Source organism: Trachurus japonicus, chromosome 6 (assembly GCF_045865225.1).
Source record: "Trachurus japonicus isolate A0001 chromosome 6, Traja_1.0".
Classification (NCBI taxonomy): domain Eukaryota; kingdom Metazoa; phylum Chordata; class Actinopteri; order Carangiformes; family Carangidae; genus Trachurus; species Trachurus japonicus.
The window spans coordinates 5,568,738-5,588,929 of NC_140912.1; the positions used below are offsets into that span (position 1 = coordinate 5,568,738).

The 20,192-nt window shown below is 41.1% G+C and overlaps 1 protein-coding gene across 3 annotated transcripts; it reads left to right on the forward strand.

The window, feature by feature from the left end:
- Positions 1-2,137: 2,137 nt before the first annotated feature.
- Positions 2,138-18,893, forward strand: ampd3b (adenosine monophosphate deaminase 3b). 3 transcript variants are annotated; one of them, XM_085778434.1, is made up of 15 exons: positions 2,138-2,272; positions 7,305-7,527; positions 7,698-7,875; positions 8,370-8,535; positions 9,623-9,842; positions 10,028-10,157; positions 11,248-11,442; positions 11,707-11,838; positions 13,254-13,417; positions 14,111-14,237; positions 14,423-14,586; positions 15,623-15,743; positions 16,590-16,763; positions 16,911-17,021; positions 18,576-18,893. In XM_085778434.1, the coding sequence occupies exons 1-15, from the start codon at positions 2,215-2,217 to the stop codon at positions 18,750-18,752; spliced, it is 2,340 nt and encodes a 779-aa protein (XP_085634560.1). In that variant the 5' UTR covers positions 2,138-2,214; the 3' UTR covers positions 18,753-18,893. The 3 variants fall into 3 exon arrangements, with proteins under 3 accessions (XP_085634560.1, XP_085634561.1, XP_085634562.1); XM_085778435.1 differs by lacking the exon at positions 2,138-2,272 and adding an exon at positions 3,648-3,934; XM_085778436.1 differs by lacking the exon at positions 2,138-2,272 and adding an exon at positions 3,648-3,776.
- Positions 18,894-20,192: the final 1,299 nt, after the last annotated feature.

The window sequence follows — 20,192 nt, forward strand, 5'->3', positions numbered from 1 at the left end:
TCCTACCAGCTGTTTTTACTTTTAGACTATGGTTTCTGCTCATGGCTGTTTTATTGTAAAAGTTTTGTTTTGGAAAAACCAATTTGCCTTTTATTTTGCCTAAGGAGTCACTTAAAATACTTGCAAAAGAAGAAGAACAGCCTCTTTGGCTCTCATCAGACTGGAGGCATGTTCCATTTGTTTCTAAAATCAGATATCAGAGTGGATTTGGACTATTTGCATGGGTCAACGTGCATATATCTGCATGGGTTAGCCATAGGGCCATAGGCATAGCTACATCAGTGGCATGGCTTTCAAATAGATTCCTTCCAGCTCTGACAGTAGCATAAAGAGGCAGCAGACAAAAACTAGATTCTCTGATAGAAACATATTGTTGTGCAGACTTTACACCTATAAACCAGTTCAAATGTACTAAAACATAAGTACAGCTGCAGTAGAAATTAAAATTAAATGCATTATAATGCATGTTTACATGTTGAATACAAGATAACCTCTAATAACAAATGTAAATACTGACAACAAACACTCAACTCAGATTATAACACATTTTATATCGTATATGTCCCTGCCACACTACATTCCATTGCAGTGCAGTGTTTCACCAAAAATGCAACAAGCCTCAACATGCCTTTTAAAGAAAAGTTCACTTGTTCACATCAAAACTGACCAGAGACTGTGTTTTATATACTGTAAGCCATTAAAGGACTGCTCAAAGTATTCAAGACTACTTGTGTTGTCTGTGTTCTCATCAACTACATTCATGTTTACATTACATGTCTGTGGCTTGGTATGGCTACAACATCCTCATCTCATAAGGGACTTTTAGCCCAGTATTAAACCCTCACACAGTACCACACCTACAGCTGCCACTTGAAAAACTTTTACATCAGGAACATTTGAATATCTAAATATACACAACAATTCACATTGTGGCTGACAATGCACTGACACTCAACACTGTTAAGTGGAGCAAAGAGGTACTAGTCTGTGACTCACTGTTGCAATGTTTGCGTGTGATAATCTGTAACAGAAGAAAACAGGAAATTCCAAAACCAACATAGTGTCTACTGTGAAACTCTCTTTATCAGCTGCCAGCCTGTGCTATGTGACTCTCACAAGTGTTGTATACGTCCTCACACAAATGACATTTGTATCCACAACACAACAGCAAGGTTTGTATATCAAATGCATCAGGTGCATTCTCATTACTCACATTATAAATAGAGCAGGTCTAACAATCAATAACCATGGCCTTAAAGAATAAATGGCCAGTGCTCTGTGCTACTGTGTCTTCTTATAATCTTGTTCTTTCTAGTTTACCTCTCAGAATTATTGACCATGAAATGAACTTCTGTTTTCTATGGGTTCAGACAGTAGCCTACCTCTGTGCTCCTCTTGCTCTCCTCTGCAGTGCAGATGTTTATACCATAGATAGAGCATTGTGTGCTCCTAGACCAACTTTAAAACAAATTTGGCGTCTCTGGCCTGACCCCTAAATGACCCCTGCATTGGGATCACTTTGTAGTCGGTGGATGTAGTGGGTGAATGTCCATAGAACCTGTTGATCATTTGTTTGGTTTGAATGTGTCATTTTGGCCCTGTTGCAATTTAGACCTCACAGTTAGAGACCTCACAGTTAAACCAACACCTCTAGGGACTTATCCGATCGACTTCATATTACTGTAGGTCAGTCAAAAAAAAGTTTTCGTCTAGCATTTTCTATAAAAATTCTAGTATCAATCAGAATCAGAGAATATATGTGCTTGCATGTGTACATGTGCAAGTTTTGCATACTAGCATTGTGGTAACTTTACTCTGCAGCATAGCATCACAAAATAATCTCACTTACACTTCCTACCTGCATGAAATAAATCTGTTATTTGAAAATCACGTGGTTGTGTTCTGCCCCACTAGTTTGCATGTTCTCCCAATGTGTGTGTGGGTTCTCCCACAGTCCAAACACATGACCAGTGGGTTGATTGGAGACTCTAAATCACCCTTAGGTGTAGATGTGAGTGTGTGTGTGTGAGTGTGTGTGTGTTGTCAGCTCTATGCCCAGGCAAGGCCCAGGCAACCTGTCCATACTAGCAAAGATGCTGGCTATCAGGTATCACTCTGCACATGGTTGACATCTGTTGGTGCAATCCAACTCTAAATACTGTACTCCTCCATCACTGACTGAAGCTGTGTGTCTTCTAGGTGAACAAGGACAAAATGAGGAGAAGGGACACCCCCCTCTGTAAGCAGCAGTCTACACCATGCCTTGGGAAAGGTGAGTGACACCTGAGCTACTAACAATGATGTCAATAAAATAATACAAGCACAACTCCAACTTCCACTTATTCAAATTTAAATGTATGCCACAGCCCCTTTCATATCTGCTGACAGAATTGGTAAATCAAAGAGACACAATTCCAGCACTATGAATAGTACGGGGCAAGTATTAAACTATATAACATTCTTGTTACACTGGCTTGTAATGGTGCTAAATGCTGAGAGAGTCATCTACTGGTATCATATCACAAGGAGCTACAATGACTGCACAGTGCCATGTTCCAGTCCAGATCAAAGTGGTGTACTATAGTCTGCACTCTGCAGCCATTTGCATGTAAGAGTCACACAAGTTTTAGCTTCTAAATGAGTAGGCCTGTAATGAAACCAAAGGTATCTTTGTTTTGGGCTTTTATGCCTTTAATTGATAGGACAGAGAGACAGGAAATGGGAAGACAGAGAGAGGGGGAATGACACGCAGCAAAGGGCCACCGGTGGAATTGAACTGGGGCCGCTGCAGCGAGGTCTATAGCCTCTGTATATGGGGTGCCTGTTCTATCCACTGAGCTATACAACACTCCAAACCCAAGGTTTCTGCATTAATCCACTAGACGTACTCCAGACAGTAGTGCTCAAAAAAGGGCAGCGATTCAAAGCAGAAGCTGTGACAGAGCTGCGATAAAAGCCTGGACCAGTCTTCTTGACAATGATTTTGCACCATTCATACTGATTTAACCAAGCCAAACTCTGTAGCTAAAGGATCGGCACTACTGTGGGAGGGTAAGAGTTGTGGTTAGCACTTCCCTCAGAGCTTTACAAATACCATTCTGTGGAAGACGGTCTGGTTTCAGTTCCAGTCATGATGGAGGAACTTAATCATGGAGGATACAAGAAGAGTTCAGAATAATACACTCCCTATCCCTGCGTTATGCCATGCACATGTGAACATGAAATAACACCATTACAAAACAACTTTAAATGGATTTCATATTGTTGTGCAGGAAACACAGCAGCTGTAACTGAATAAACCTCTATTAGGAACTATGAAAATGTGTTTTCATCTGACAACTATTTAGCTTTTGGTAAATATTTTTAATTCTTGCAAACTAGACACCCAAATAACAGTCTTATAAAAAAAACTGTCAACATTTAGTAAATGTGTTTTTTTTTAGGTCAGTAGTTAAAGCCATTCCACGTGTACAGTACCTTGCCATAGCATTTCATGTTAGCGGCCAGTTGTGACATACCAGCTTGGATTAGCAGCCCCTGTTGCCATGACACTCTCAACACCCTAAAATAGAGATAGAGAGGGACACTCAAGACAGCAACAACTAGCAGCTGCATTATACATACAGGCAGCAGACCACATAAACAGCAGAGCGAGCTGGACTGTGGCAGTCAGAGTGAAAACACAGCAGAGGCGCATCGCATATACAAGACAGATAAAGACACCAGAGCAACGGACATTCCTGACCGCATCAAGAGCTTTCAGCAACACTTACCAAGTAAGACTCAACATCGAGTGGCAGACATATGAAAAAAAGTGGAGCCAAAGCTATAAACTAGAGAGTCTAGAAGAGACAGAAGCAAACACATGAAAGCTGAAACACTTGATTCAACAGGCAGAGACTGAGAGAGACAATCATGGCTCACATCACAGAAGGTAAGAGACAGATGGAGCTTGCTCCGTGATTATAAAACTGTGTAGTTACACTGGGATTCAGTGTAGAGACAATTAACATTCAAGCACTAAGGTGGAAGGATCCGATGGAAAATACACTTTCTGAATCAACGTTTAGTACACCGAAATGGCACAAGGAAAACATGTGTGGAATTATTATTAAAAGTGAGGATTGTGAATTCCTGAGGTAAATGTGTGAAATGTAAAGCTACAGAAGGTCTTTTTCTTTCATCAGCACATTAACTGGATTTATTAGATATGTTGAAATACTTTCCCAGCATTCCCAGACTGCTTAATGTAGGTCAGGTTTTCTATAGATGGGACATGTAGGTCAAGGTCATCCTCCAGGACGCTCAGCTGTTCCAGTTGAGGGTGTACATGTACTGACAGGCTTGTTTGGATTGACAGCTTCCGAAACGTAGCAGCCAAGGGACAGACAGCATGCTGTGCCCATGTGAGGTCAAGTGTTAATGGTGTCATCTGTGAAGGTGCCGCTATCACTTTTCACTTTTCAGATAGATAGAGTTGGATGTAAACCACTCTGCTATGTGATACTGGATGATACTGCACAATCTGTCTTCTGCCTGTTGACTCAAATAACCACCACAGGGACTGATGCTGGAACTGGCCTATACTGACTGCAACATTGATATTATTAGTAGCAGCGATGACATGCTGGTCAGAAGGGAAAGACTTCACCACTATTGATAGGATGTTGGATAGCAACAGTAGTTTTCACAGAAAGGAGATTCAGCAAGCGGGAAGAGCTATTTAAAAACCAACGCTAGTGTCCTTCATCTGGTCTGATCGACGTACGTATGAATTCACAGGGTTTAAAAATAGGTTTCCTCTCATTGGTATGTGAGGGAATCAGGTCAATACAAATAAATATGACGATGTTCCCACCAAACGGTCTTGAGAACTCATACCAGCCTTCTAACAACAAAGATAACAACTTTCCATTTAGAGTACAATATAAACAAATCGGATCCTGTGAACTATCAGGCTACATATCTGCAGGAATGTTATGTTATTGCCAATTTACTGTGTATACATTTGTACTTAAAGTGATAGTTCACCCAAAATTCAAATTTCACTCATTATCTACTCACCCTCATGTCAACTAAGAGCTGTGAGAATTTTCAGAGTCCTCCATTCCTTCTCTGAGTTACGGGGGGGTCCGCGCAGCAGTATTTGTCCATATAATGGTTGTCAATGGATACCAACTTTCTTCGTCCAAAAAGACAAACCAAAAAACATCCAAATACCTCCATACTGCTCGTCTGTAATATCCCTCTTGTATTGAAGCCCTGACATGAGAAATTGTTCCGAAAAAAATTAAATAAGTCTATGTTTAAGCTTGTTTGTAGCGGAAGCTCCCAGTGTCTCAGTTCACTGCTCTTCCTGTGTCAGTGCAAATCTCGCGTGATTTGCACTGACCGGCGGAACAATTTCTCATGTCGGGGCTTCAATACAAGAGGGACATTACAGACGAGCAGTGTGGAGGTATTTGGATGTTTTTTGGTGTGTCTTTTTGGACGAAGAAAGTTGGTATCCATTGACAACCATTATATGGACAAATACTGCTGCGCGGACCCCCCCGTAACTCAGAGAAGGCACGGAGGACTCACAGCTCTTAGTCGACATGAGGGTGAGTAGATAATGAGTGAAATTTGAATTTTGGGTGAACTATTCCTTCCACAAATTGTAGAGAGAAGTAGTTTTGAACAACTTAAAACATTATGGAAAAACACAGCAAGAGTGATACCCAACAATATCAACTGTCAACTTAGCCCCTAAAAATAAAGCCTCCCTATATGTCAGTCCTTAATGCAGATACATTGAATCATCTGTTACATACAGTAGGATTGGATTTCCATGATGTTATACTGCAACCAAACTATAACCTGACTATAATTAGCCATGTAGCAACAGCCAAATAACAGACTGTGGAAAAAGATCCCGTCATGTTTTTGGTTTTCTCTGTGTTGATACCGTTCCTAAAGCTGTGTGAGGGCAACCCGGTGTCCCCCTGGGGGGTGGAGAGGTCACACTGCCCAGGATTACTGGGAACTCAGTTGACTGTGTTTACTCTAACGTGCCCGACACACTGGCAGAAAACATGGCCAGCAGTGAAACACAAGTCAGCCACTCAAGACATGTTTACTGATGTGAGTTCAGATGACACGTTGGAAAAAGTGCCAAGTTCATCCCCCACACACACACACACCCACTCACCCCAAACCCAACACCTCATACACACACACACGACCGCAAACTCAAATTTGCAGGCCTCATATTCTCATATTTATCTTTCTGTTATTTATATTCGTGGCCACCCTAAGATAATATTATTTCTTCTTCGAGTGCTGCCATATATATCACGTTTATAAGATGAAATATAACGTGTTAGCAAGTTGCTCAGATTCCAAAACCACATAAAAACTGTTGTCACTGTAAACTGAAGTCCAGCCCACAATCACAACATCAAACCACATCAGTTCAGTCGGATAGCGACTGGTTATCTAGTTACCACAACTTCACAGTATCACAAAGCAACAACATGTATGTACATTTGCAGTCCCAAGGTGGCCTCCAACCAACTGCAATTAGCTTTTAAGCTTCCTCTTGTCAGCTTTCTGCTTCCATCTCTTGTGTTAGAGTCGGTTTTGACCGAGTCTTACACACTAGAAATGTATCATCCCGTTTGTTTCTTATCTCTTGGTTATGTTGTTAGTCTTCCTTGTCCATGAAAAGACTGGTTTTGCACATGATTTCAGTTTTAACTCTCATTATTGTTCTTATCGTTATGACCAGAGCATTTAAGAATTTTGTGATTTTTTAAATTTTGTTTAAATATAGGTAAAGTCAAAAAGCCTTGATGCAATAAACAAATTTATTTGGTACTTTTATGCATTAAAAACCTAAAAACGGGTCGCTGCTGACCATAACACAAGAGGAAGGTTAAAGTTCACTGACTATAATTAGGTGACTCCATCTTTTCTCACAGAACAGACCAATGAAGGAGATATCATGTTTATAAAAGAAAAAAATAAGAATAAAAGGCACAAACAAACAAATCACAAGCACCTGACGAATTAATATAATGCTGATGAGTGGGAACACTCGTTTGTGCACAAAACCTTGCACAAATAAATTAAAAGAAAGCCAAAGGCTGTAAGAGTTTTCTATTTTCCCCAAAGTTATGAATGGAAAGACCCTCAGTGGTTCTGAAAAATGAAACTTGAAATTTGTTTGGGTATTATTCTGTGTGTCTGTGCGTTCCATGGGCATAAGCAATCACGATAAAGTAACAACTCACAAAAAGTCAAATCTTTCCTAACTCTCACAGACATGCCGCGGCTTTTCCCAAGAATCTCTATGAGCGAAGTGGACGAGAGGGTACGGCTCATAGCAGAGAAGGTTTATGCCTCAGCACTGAGGGAGGAGGACACCAAGGACGCCATGGCACTGTTCACCGTGCCGGAGGACTGTCCCATCGGTCTGCACGAGGACAGGGAGAGAGCTCTGCAGAAGGAGCTGGCTGAACAGCACTCTCAGGAGACTGCTAAGAAGTAAGAAATAGAAATGTTTTTGTATTGTATTGTATTGTATTGTATTGTTTTCTTCTCCAAACAACAGATTCGACTCTGCACTGGATCTTGGATCTGGATCTATGCGCTATTTTGTTTGAGAGAAGAGAGAGTAAAGAGAATAACATTCAACCTGTCTTGTGTCTCATCAGGAAGAAGAGTTTCAAGCTGAAGCGTTCACAGTCAGTATCTTTACAGATACCCATGGGTGTTGACTGGGCCATGTGTGGGGTTTCCCCAGTGCTCTCCCCTACCACACCTGAGCCTCATCTCCCAGAGGGCTTCCCCGATTTTCAGAGAGTTACCATCAGCGGGGACTACTGTGCAGGGGTAAACACTGCAAAAACTATTATATTTGTCTTATTTCTTGTCAAAATGTCTAATTTCTAGTCAAAACAAATCTCTTTCCACTTAGACTAACTTGTTTTTAGATCATTTTCACTTGTTTCAAACTAATTTTTATTTGAAATAAGTAGAAAAAAATCTGCCAGTGAAAGCAAGTTTTTTGTGCTTGTAATAAGAAAGAAAAACTTGCTCCACTATCAGATTTTTCTACTTAATTCAAGTGAAAAATATGCTTGAAATAAGTTAAAAGTGTCTAAAAACAAGCTACTTTTTATGTGATGATTCTTATCTTAAGTATAATGACATTGTTTTGACTAGAAATAAGACAAATATTCTTGGTAAGATTTTGAGTTTTTGCCATGAACAGGCTAGAGGAGAGGCATCACGCTCTCTGACTATTCTAAAAAAGATGATTACTTGGAGAAGAAAACTACAAAGACTTGATTAAGAGAATGAAAATGTTTCTATGACATTTCCAGATCACAGTAGAAGATTATGAGCAGGCAGCCAAGAGTCTCTTCACAGCGCTGTTCATCAGAGAGAAGTATTCCAGGCTGGCTTACCACCGCTTCCCAAGGACCATAGCCCAATTCCTCCGCAGCGCTGAAAATGAAAAGTGGCGGGAGGAGGACGAGATCTTGCCAGGTAGGAGAAAATACTCATGTAAATAGTACACTGCAGATTCTCTTTATACTCTTTACTTATAGATGCCTAATCAGAGGGCATGTACTGGCATGCTGGTCTGTAGCCGTTTCTCCAGCTCCACATTCCACCTTTATTTAAGGAGCTAAAACCTGGAGGAGGTTTATTTGGCACATCCATGTTTAAACAAACTATTCAGACCGAGAGCAGACACAAGCATCTACAATAAAAGAGAGGTTAAATACCTATAACTCCCGTAGTTACAGGCGGTTCAAAAGTGTCCAGAGCAGGATGGCAGGAAGAAAACTACACTACAGCACTACAACAAACAACACTAGAACATTTCCTTGTGTTGATATATAATTTGCTGGGTAGCGAACCAAAGTTTGGCACGGTAGATCGATAAAAATAAGAGGAAATATGCAGGATAACAAGTACTGCAACATTTATTTGATCTGCATGACTTCTCCTTTAGTTTGTAGTTGGTAATGATGACGCTGAATGTCTATCAACTGTTCCCTATGACTATTTTTGATACCTCTCTTCATGTATCAGAGGCCAAGGTCAGTCACACTATTTCTGACTGCAGATAGAGACGAGCTTCCAGAGGCTTCTGTTGAGTACAAACCAGCAAACAGCCACAAAGAACAGAGAATGACTCTTAGAAGAGTGAATCCATATGCTAACATCTAACCAACATACTTACTGTGTTTAGATAATTTAGTTTAGTTAATAATTCTTGCAACAGTTAATAACAAAGAGATAATTTGTATTTGATTCATAAAGTTGTATGCTAAATTGTAAGTTCTAATTCTATTACGACAAATCGGTCAGTATAGAAAAAAATGACCATTTATCATTTCACAGTTAAATTAACACAGCCTACATATACACAACGTTTACCCACTAACACTTTCAGACAGCAGACAGACTGGCAGGAGAAGTGCAGTGTAAGAACTGTGTCGTCTTTCTCCAGGAGCAAATATGTCAACAAAAGATTAGGAGTCCTTTCAAGAACAACATCAGGTCTTGTGTGGCATGTTAAGCATTCTCTGTGATTATTCTGATTATTTACTCTCATTGCCTGTAGACATCTGGCCTTACCCCCATGAAGGGGAGGACCCCTACACCTTGGAGGGTATTCCTGAGAACCTGAACTACGAGCTGCAGATGATGGACGGCATAGTTCATGTCTATGACAGTGCAGAAGCCCTGAAAGAGAACAAACCCCACGGCCTCCCTTACCCCGACCTGGAGACCTTCGCCATAGACCTGAGTCATGTCCTTGCTATGATCGCCGACGGCCCAACGTGAGTGCACAAATGTCTTGAATGATTTATTTACAGCAGAGCAAATGTACATTTTACACAGTTTTTTTATTTTATATTTATAGTATGCATAGAGGATAGTGAAAGTCACCATTGTGGGCCCAGAAAGTAGTTCCTAAGTATGATGCATCTGCTATTTTTTGCCGATCTGTCGTGTTCCCTCACAGGAAGACCTACTGCCACAGACGGCTGAACTTCTTGGCCTCTAAGTTCTACCTGCATGAGATGATGAATGAAATGGCCGAGCTGAAAGAGCTGAAAGGTGTTCCACACAGAGACTTCTACAACGTCAGAAAGGTCCGTTTTTAGCATCTAGCTCCGTATATATATATCAACTAACTTACAGTGATCACTATACAGAGGGATTCTCCCTTCTCTTCTATTTTCATGCAAATAACTTTCATGTAATGAATATGTAAATGTCAATTAGATTAGAAACAGACAGTAATAAAAAAAAAATGCTCTATTGTCCTTTCCTGCTCCAAGCCTAGTCTGAATGGTTGGGGTCAAAACATTACACTCCACTCATGTAACACACATGCTTCTAGGAGAGAGTGAAGAGGGTTATTCTGCCCTACAAAGGCAATGTGCAGTATCAGCATTTAAAAAAAAATGTTTTTGGACCAATCAAAAGTGTGGCATATTCTCTTCAATCTGGTAGAATTTGATATTGGTACTGCTAAAATTTAGTTATTGGGCTTTTTATTTTGCTGTTCATCCAGAAAAGCACTGTGAAACCAAGGCAAAGTGCAGTATCTGCAAAGAGTAACTGTACTCCCTACATTCTATACTTTACTCTATAATTATAATTCCATTGGAGTAAAACCAAGGCAAAGTGCAGTATCTGCTATCAAAATTGGTCATAAAATATGCCATAAAACGGTCAAAATTGGTCAGAAAGACAAACTACAAAATACATTTAATTCAGTCCACCTTTATCTAATCAATTATAGACTTGGTAGTTATTCATAATTTGATGCTTAAACCTGACAATGAAAAACACAAAAAGCTTGTTTTTCTCATTTTGGCATTTTTACAGATACTGCACTTTGCCTTTTGTAGGGCAGAATTATTGTTCTGTAAATGTCTTAAAACATGATTTGGAGGGAAAATTCACTGAAAACACAGAGGTGAAGATACATACATAGCGTATGAGTGTACAGAGCAGGCACATAGCACCTTGCACTATAAGCAGATGATTGTAGCTAGAAAGTTTGTCTTAGTTAAGTCTTCTGTTCCAATCCTTCCTCAGTCTGAACACTTGGACCGAGTGGCTGTTTCACTACAGATGTTTTTCCTAATTTCTTGGCTTCACTCAAAATGAACTAAGTTTATGTACTTACTTTAACTCCTCCAATAAAACCTGTTTCTTTTCTGTCAAACACAGGTGGACACACATATACACGCTGCTGCCTGCATGAACCAGAAGCATCTGCTGAAATTTATAAAGACCTCGTACCAGACAGAGGCAGACCGGGTGGTTTTGGAGAAAGGCGGTCAGAAGATCACTCTCAAAGAAGTCTTCGACAACCTTCACATGGACCCCTACGATCTGACCGTCGACTCGCTGGATGTGCACGCTGTAAGAAACTTACTTATTATAAAGACAAGATCCTTCAGGCAAATACATCAGACATAATCACTATGACTTTTACAGCATGTTTCCCTTACAGGGATTCAAGTACGGATGCTCATGCATTTCATTTGGTGTTGCATAATCATTGTCTATGTTTCATGCCACATCTTGTAAACATGTAATATGAAAACAAGCAATTGACATTTCCTGGAATGAGAATGTGATCATCTGTGCGTAAGATTCACCCTCTCTCATGAATCTGTCTCCTAGGGAAGACAAACATTTCACCGGTTTGACAAGTTCAACTCCAAATACAACCCAGTGGGAGCCAGCGAGCTGCGAGAGATTTACTTGAAAACAGACAACTACATCAAAGGAGAATACTTTGCACGGCTCGTCAAGGTGTAGTATGGAACAATATCATATCTGCTTGTGCTGAAATTAGACAGAGCAAGATAAAGCAGTAAATCAGTGGTTCCCAACCTTTTTTGGCTCATGACCCCATTTTGACGTCACAAATTTCTAGCAACCGCGTCAATCAAGATGCGTCAGCTCAGATATTTTTATATGCTGCATTTTATTTGAACTCGAATACAGTTGTCTAAGATTGTGTGGTGTTTTTAATCATAATTTCAAAAAGAGTAATAATGAGTTTAAAAAATATTTATATATTTAATTATATTAATATTTAGACATTTCAGGTGACCCCATTTGAATTCCAAGTGACCCCTCGTAGGGTCCCGACCCCAAGGTTGAAAAACAGTGCAGTGCAACATTGACTGTCAATACAAAACCAAAGGTTTTGATTCAGTAAACAGAAAAGGGGGCACCAAGTCTCTGTCTCTCAATTTGATTTGTATAGCCCATTTTTATAAACAGTTTGTCTCAAAGCCTCTGCCCTTAGACCCTCACATCCACTAAGGAAAAATTCCCAGAAACTTTTTTAACAGGGAAAAATTGAGAAACCTCAGGGTGAGCAACAGAGGAGGGATCCCTCACCCAGGACAGGCAGACGTGTTGTTATAGACAAGAAAACAGTTTATAACACAGAATATGGAAAACATAGAAATGTTAACAAGAGCTGATGGAGGCAGCTTCTGGTGGGAGGAAAGGCAGATAGAGCAGGCCAGCTTCAAGGGAGTACCTGATGACAGACTGGATCATAGGAAGGGAGGGCAGGCCGGTTTAACAGCGTTAGGAAGGGAGGAAGGGGGCGATGCAGGTGGTGGTTGGTGCAGAGAGATGGAGCTCCGGTGGATCTGTGGAAACAGAGAGAGTGGGAGACACCAAGGCCAAAGTGCAACAGATAAAGATAATGACAGTTCAATAAAGATAATGACAGTTCTTACTAACTAAAAACAGGGGTTGATTTATGTGTGGGGCCAAGTAATAAAAAAGCGGAGAGCTTTACTGACATTATGTCTGGAGCGGCAAAGATCTGTGTCCGGTGCAAGCTGTGTAACAATCCACTATTGTCTTGCAAAGCTTAGTCATCCCATCCAACAACAACACTTGCAGTCTTTTGAGAGGGCCCTGCAGGTGTGTTGTGTACACTGTGTACACTGTTGTGTTGCAAAAGAAGCAGAACAGGCTTTTTTGCTTGTTGTCTTTCATGTATTCTATTTCAAATAGAATCTCTTCCTCCTCCCTTCGTGTCTATACTGTGATGTTTCTGTGCAGATGACAGTGCACTTGTTTGTTGGTATTTAAAGCGGTACAAACTTGACACATGTTATCTGTCCAGTGAGTGATTGCAAACATTTACTTCTGCTCTATCAGGAAACTCTCTAGACTTCCTGTGGTCTGTTGTTTTTCAGGAGGTCGCTAAGGAACTGGAGGACAGTAAATACCAGCACGCTGAGCCCCGACTGTCCATTTACGGCCGCTCGACCAGCGAGTGGGAGAATCTAGCAACCTGGTTCATCCAGCACAAGGTCCACTCACCCAACATGAGATGGATGATCCAAGTCCCCAGGATCTAGTAAGTGCAGTGCCTTCAGATGGCAACTATGAGACCACAAAGAGGCATTTCTAACAATCAGACAAACACGCTCCTAGTAACACAAAAGAGACTGGGTCTGTTTGTTCCATTTCTACAAACAGTTTGTCTCAAAGGTCTTTACACAGCATCATAACAACATCCTCTGACCTTAGACCCTCACATCCACTGAGGAAAAACTCCCAAGAGACAGAGGCCGGCAGACATGCAATAGATGTTGTATACAAACAAGAAAACAGTTTATAACACAGAATTATGCAAAAACATAGAAATGTTAACAAGAGTTGATGAAGGCAGCTTCTGGTGGAAGGAAAGGCAGGGAGAGAAGGCCAGCTTAATTGGGGTAGTGGATGGCAGACTGGTTCATGAGAAGCAGTGGCAAAAAGGCATTTGAAAAAGGAACATGGTCCCAACTGTACAACTATGATATGGCCATGAACATAAACAGTGTTATGTTGTTTCCTCTTTTAAACATGAAGTGATAAAAACCCAGTTGTTCCATTTTCCTGTCACTAAATCTTGAGTAGATTAACTCTAATGTCAGTGTTGCCAAAACTCTTGATCTGAGAAGAAAGAAAGGGTTTCATTCAACATGCACTCACATAACATTACTCACTAAACCAATACTAAACTATTGTGGGTAGATGAATTGATTTGATTCCTCTTTTCTTGCAGTGACATTTTCAGGTCAAAGAAATTAGTGCCACATTTTGCCAAGATGCTGGAGAACATTTTCCTCCCCCTCTTCGAGGCGACAGTCAACCCACAGAAGCACAAAGCTTTGCATGTTTTCTTAAAATATGTAAGTATCTATATGATAAGTTGAATTTGTAACAAAGGGGAAACATGGTAGAGTGCATTAACAGTAGAAGACAAACTGAAGCTGCATCTTGCAAACTGCATGGTGCAATGATGTTGAAACATATAGATAGTTGTGTAACATTTGTTTTGCAAATATGCTGATATTCTCTCTGTGTTGTTCTGAAGGTGACAGGGTTTGACAGTGTGGATGATGAATCCAAACACAGTGACCACATGTTCTCTTACAAAAGCCCAAAGCCTGAGGCGTGGATCACAGACGACAACCCCCCCTACACCTACTACCTCTTCTACATGTATGCCAACATCATGGTGCTAAACAACCTGCGCAAGTAAGTCCTACATGTCCGTGCATGAAACATCTGTGTGGGGGAATGCATGATGGGTTCACACCTGCACATCTATTGCACTTTTAATAAAACTTCAAATAAATAGCAGAAAAGTTTTTTGCTGAGGTGCAAAAAAAAAATCAATGATCAATGTATCAGTAAAAAGTGTGGGCCATAAAGGCCGATGGAGAGATATCTGTCAAACAATACATTTGGCAACAGTGTAATAAAATAGAATAGACTTTTATTGTCCCCATAAGGAACAATAGAAGTCTTGGAGTCAAGTGCCCTCACATATTTGAATAAATAAATAGCAGCCAGCCAAACGAGTTACAAGGTTTAAAAACAAGTTTAAAAGCACAGTCACTTTTGCTGACTCTTTGTAAACAGGAATAGCTTAAAGGGACATTGTGTAACTTCTCCTGTTGTCTATTCACAAAAATCGATTATTTTGTTCAAAAGTCTGTTTTTCATTAATCAGTAATCCCCCCATCAACAAACTGAAGTGTTCCTTTCAGCTCTGAATGAGCCGTTCATATCATTCATATCTACATGGAGCGGGTAAGGAAGGTAGGAAAGGTAGGAAACCACGGAAACTCAGCGGAGACACCGGAGCTGTCGGCTCAGGTGGAGGTGGCGTCTGTGAAAAGTCACCGCGGTAACGCAGTGAGGAGGAATGGAGCGTTACACTGATGCTGCATTCACCTGCAGTCGGGCAGACGGCCGTCGCTAACAAACCAGATGTCATTTTAGTCACAGAAGTCCAGAGAAAGCCGGTAAAACGTGGGTCAGGTAAACAATACGACATCGCCATGACAACATATTGTCACGTGTATTGTTTTGCCTCGTGCTGATGGACCACTTGTTTACATAGAGGCTTGTTTATGCTGTTACGTGCAGCGGCTGTCGTCCATCTGCCGTCTGCCCAATTTCACGTGAATGCAGCATGAAAAATACGATTGATGGGAGTAATTCCTACACAATGTACCTTTAAAAGAAATGAGTCTCATGAAATCCTACATTTCTGTCCGACCCGCAGGGAACGAGGACTGAACACTTTCCAGTTTCGTCCCCACTGTGGTGAGGCTGGCTCCATCACCCACCTGGTCACTGCCTTCCTCACAGCCGACAACATCTCCCACGGACTCAACCTCAAAAAGGTGCAGTTCACCTCATTACCAGGGTTTGATTATACACACTTAAATAGGTAGGTATTCATAAGATTGACATAACACTGTCATAACCATGACATAACAGCTGTCATAAACATCAATGAATACTTATGACAGCTGTCGTTAAGTGTCATTATGTCACTTTTAATGCAAAATTGACATTGTTTGAGATGTTTTTTTTCTGACAACTTGACATAAAGACAATTTAAACTGTCATAGCAGACCTAATTGCCAAACTTTAAAAATGATGTCAAGTTGTCATAACAAGGACATCTCAAACAATGTCAACTTTGCATCAAAAGTGACATAACTTACCGATGACACTTAACGACAGCTGTCATAAGTATTCACTGGTGTTTATGACAGCTGTTATGTCATGGTTATGACAGTTTTATGTCAATCTTATGAATACCTATTCAAGTAAAGTGTTACCGATTATACACAGGTCAACAGAAGCTGATAGCTTGAATAGCTTTGTTTTTACAATGCGCTCAAGCTGAGAAGCCAGCAGTGCTCTGTCATGTCACAACTAATGCAGTTTCTGGTTGAAGATACATATGACAAAAGGCACAAACAACTCTAAAGCCTACCTCCACACAGAACGAGAATTTCAGGTTCAAGCCTTCATCCTCACTCAGGCACTTCAGCCAAGACAAACTTAGGACATAGGACTCTGCTCTATGAGTTCCTGCAGCTGTGCCTTATTTCCATGATCTGATGTATCTACTGCACTGTTCTGCTGAATGTGTTCTGTTGCCTAAGGTAGGTAATATATACAATATACTATACAGCAATACTCATATTTCTGCCGTGTTATCCCCTCCACCTCCCCAGAGTCCAGTGCTACAGTACCTGTACTACCTGGCCCAGGTCCCCATCGCCATGTCCCCACTGAGCAACAACAGCCTGTTCCTGCAGTACTCCAAGAACCCGCTACGAGAGTTCCTACAGAAAGGCCTGTGTGTGTCGCTGTCGACTGACGACCCCATGCAGTTCCACTACACCAAGGTAACAGAAACTCACTCGTGGTGAAATAACTTTAGCTAAAAAACGTCTTTTCTCTCAGTGAAACTCATTTGATACCAGATTCCAAAATCACAGCCCATAATGTGTTGGTTCCATCTCATCATGAATGTTTCTCTGAACCCTTTCCAGGAGGCTCTGATGGAGGAGTACGCCATCGCAGGTCAGCTGTGGAAGCTGAGCACCTGTGATCTGTGTGAGATAGCCAGGAACAGTGTGCTGCAGAGTGGACTGTCCCACCAGGTACAGTGGAATACTTTGCTCCATCAGTTACATAACTGTAGATTTCAGGGGAGTGACGATAAACAATTCTGCCCACACATTTTACTCTTACACCTCTCTCCATGCCCTGTAGAGTTTGGTGAGACTAGCTTTTTAAAACTTGCACTAGAAAAATCCAATGTTTCAACTGAACTTGTTGGTTAAGCTACAGACTACTTACTGTATATGCTGTAAATCCATCACCTTAAAGGGACATTGTGTAACTTCTCCTGTTATCTATTCACGAAAATCGATTATTTGGTTCAAAAGTCTGTTTTTCATTAATCAGTAATCCCCCCCATCAACAAACTGAAGTGTTCCTTTCAGCTCTGAATGAGCCGTTCATATCATTCATATCTCCATGGAGACGGTAAGCTCGGTGCTGCTGCCATGTGGTGTCGCCATGTTTTTACGTTCAGTGGCAGCGTGACGGTAGGAAACCACGGAAACTCAGCGGAGACACTGGAGCTGTCGGCTCAGGTGGAGGTGCCGTCTGTGAAAAGTCACCGTGGTAACGCAGTGAGGAGGAATGGAGCGTTACACTGATGCTGCATTCACCTGCAGTCAGGCAGACGGCCGTCGGTAACAAACCAGATGTCATTTTAGTCACAGAAGTGGAGAGAAAGCCGGTAAAACGTGGGTCAGGTAAACAATACGACATCGCCATGACAACATATTGTCACGTGTATTGTTTTGCCTCGTGCTGACGGACCACTTGTTTACATAGAGGCTTGTTTATGCCGTTACATGCAGCGGCTGTCGTCCGTCTGCCGTCTGCCCAATTTCACATGAATGCAGCATGAAAAATACGATTGAGTTGCTTGCGATATACAACCGCAACGCTAGATGGGAGGAATTCCTACACAATGTTAGCCTGGCTCTCGCCAGACCCTTGTAGTTCCGCAAAGCTACGCCAGAGGCGCTACGCTCAGCTTCGCACAAGGGTCTGGACTCGAGGCCAATGCAAACTTCTTCCCCGGAGCAAAAAATAATGAACCAATCAGGATCGCCGGGCGGGACTTTCTGAGGTGTGACGTAGCGCTGAAGCGACTGTTTGAGTCAAACAACAATGGCGGCTCGCAGTGAGTGGCTGAAGTAGCACGTCATTCAAGATAACGGACAAGTGGTTTATCCAATCACATACAAGATTTTTTTACAAGGCCCCGCCTCCTGAAATGAATCGCCTATGGAGCAGTCCCAGACCCTTGTGCGGAGCTCAGCGTAGCTTTGCGGAACTACAAGGGTCTGGCGAGAGTCAGGCTAACACAATGTACCTTTAATGAGTAAATTGCTGGTCAGATGACAGAGAGGGCATTACACTGTGCCCATGGGTATTATAATGTAATATAGTGTTGCTGCATAATAGCTTGTACTGTCCTTATATAGAGAAAAAAATATTGAGTCATTCTGTAAGATGACCAAATATTTGGATAGCTTGTCCACTGAGAGAAAGGTAAACAATTCTACTACATTGTTGTGTACAAAGAAGGCTCCTGCTGCACTCTGTAATCCACATTTTATTACTTGATTACACAGGAGAAGAAACACTTCATTGGATCCAACTACCTACAGGATGGACCAGACGGCAACGACATTCGGCGAACAAACGTGGCACAAATCCGCATGGCCTACCGCCACGAGACTCTGTGCAATGAGCTCAGTTTTCTAGTGGACGCAGTGAAGACGGAGGTTGGCCCTACCTCACCTGAGTGACTGTCTACACCAGCACAAACTGCATGGAAATGTCCTCAGGGATGAATGGGGCATTGGTTATAAAGTTTATACATTTTCCCCCCACATCTTTTTTGTTTTTTTTTATTGAAAATGAGAGAAACAGTTAGAGAGAAATCTGGAGAGAGAGCAGGGGGACATGCAGCAAAGGGCCGATCACAAGTCAGACTCGAACCTGGGCCGCTGCGGTCGGAACTGAGACCACGTGGTCCATTCTTCCTACATTTACTGATAAATCTTCCTGACCCAGATTTGAAAAAAAAGTTCTTACTGTTTTATTTTGACCTTGACGCAGACATTTGGAGTGATCGGCTTAATGTAGCATGAAAAAAGAAACTTGATCTTAAGACACTGTGTGCCTTGTTTATTGAAAAAAGGTTTATTTTCTTGTGAATGTTGCCTATTTTGGGATTTTTACACATTTTGAAGCAGGATATCTAGGAATATGTTTCCCAAAATGATCATTAAGAAAAGATTTTGACATTCTGTATGTGAGTAGGAGGTCGGGCCACTATTCAGAGATAGTTGCAAGTGTAACCTGATGTCAAATCAGTATCACAAACCCCCATCAAAGACTTATTATTACTTACTATTTTCTTTTTGTCATTTCATAGTTTTTGATATGTAAAATAAAGATTGCAAAACAGTCCACAATGTTGTTATGTAACTCATTTGTTAATGACGATGAGGTTATATTTTGAACAAACTGGATTATTTGGGCCTGTCAGCCCTGGGTTAAGAGCATATTATTTGGGTCTACATAATTTGTTGAAACAAAATCATACTCTTAAAGACCTTAAACATTATAGTTTATATTTCTCATGGTAACTTTCTGTTAAGTTGTGGTCTATCAAACTGTATGATCTATAAGAAAATGCCATCATTTTTCACTGAGTCAACATTACAATTTTTTCGGGCGATTTGTCTGAGAGTCAAAAACACGAAGATGCTTCCTTACACATATATTACTAGCACATATTTACAGTGGACAATATAGTTTAATCAATTAATTTAAAAGAATAATCAGTAATTAAATTCTATATCAATTTTGTGTCAACCAACTAATCGAATATTTATTTTCCAGACTGAGTGGTAGTGGTGCTACGGCTAGCCTTGAAGTAAGAGGGTTCTGGCCCAGGCCTGGCAGAGTTTGCATGTTCTCCTCATGTCTGTTTCGCAATGCAAGGCAAGGCAATCTTATTTGTATTGCCCATTTTTGCAAACAGTTTGCCTCAAAGGGCTTTACATGGCATCATAACAACATCCTCTGTCCTTAGACCCTCACATCCACTGAGGAAAAACTCCTAGAAACCCTTTTAACAGGGAAAAATTGGAGAAACCTCAGGGTGAGAGACAGAGGAGGGATCCCTCACCCAGGACAGGCAGACGTGTAATAGATGTTGTATACAGACAATATAATAA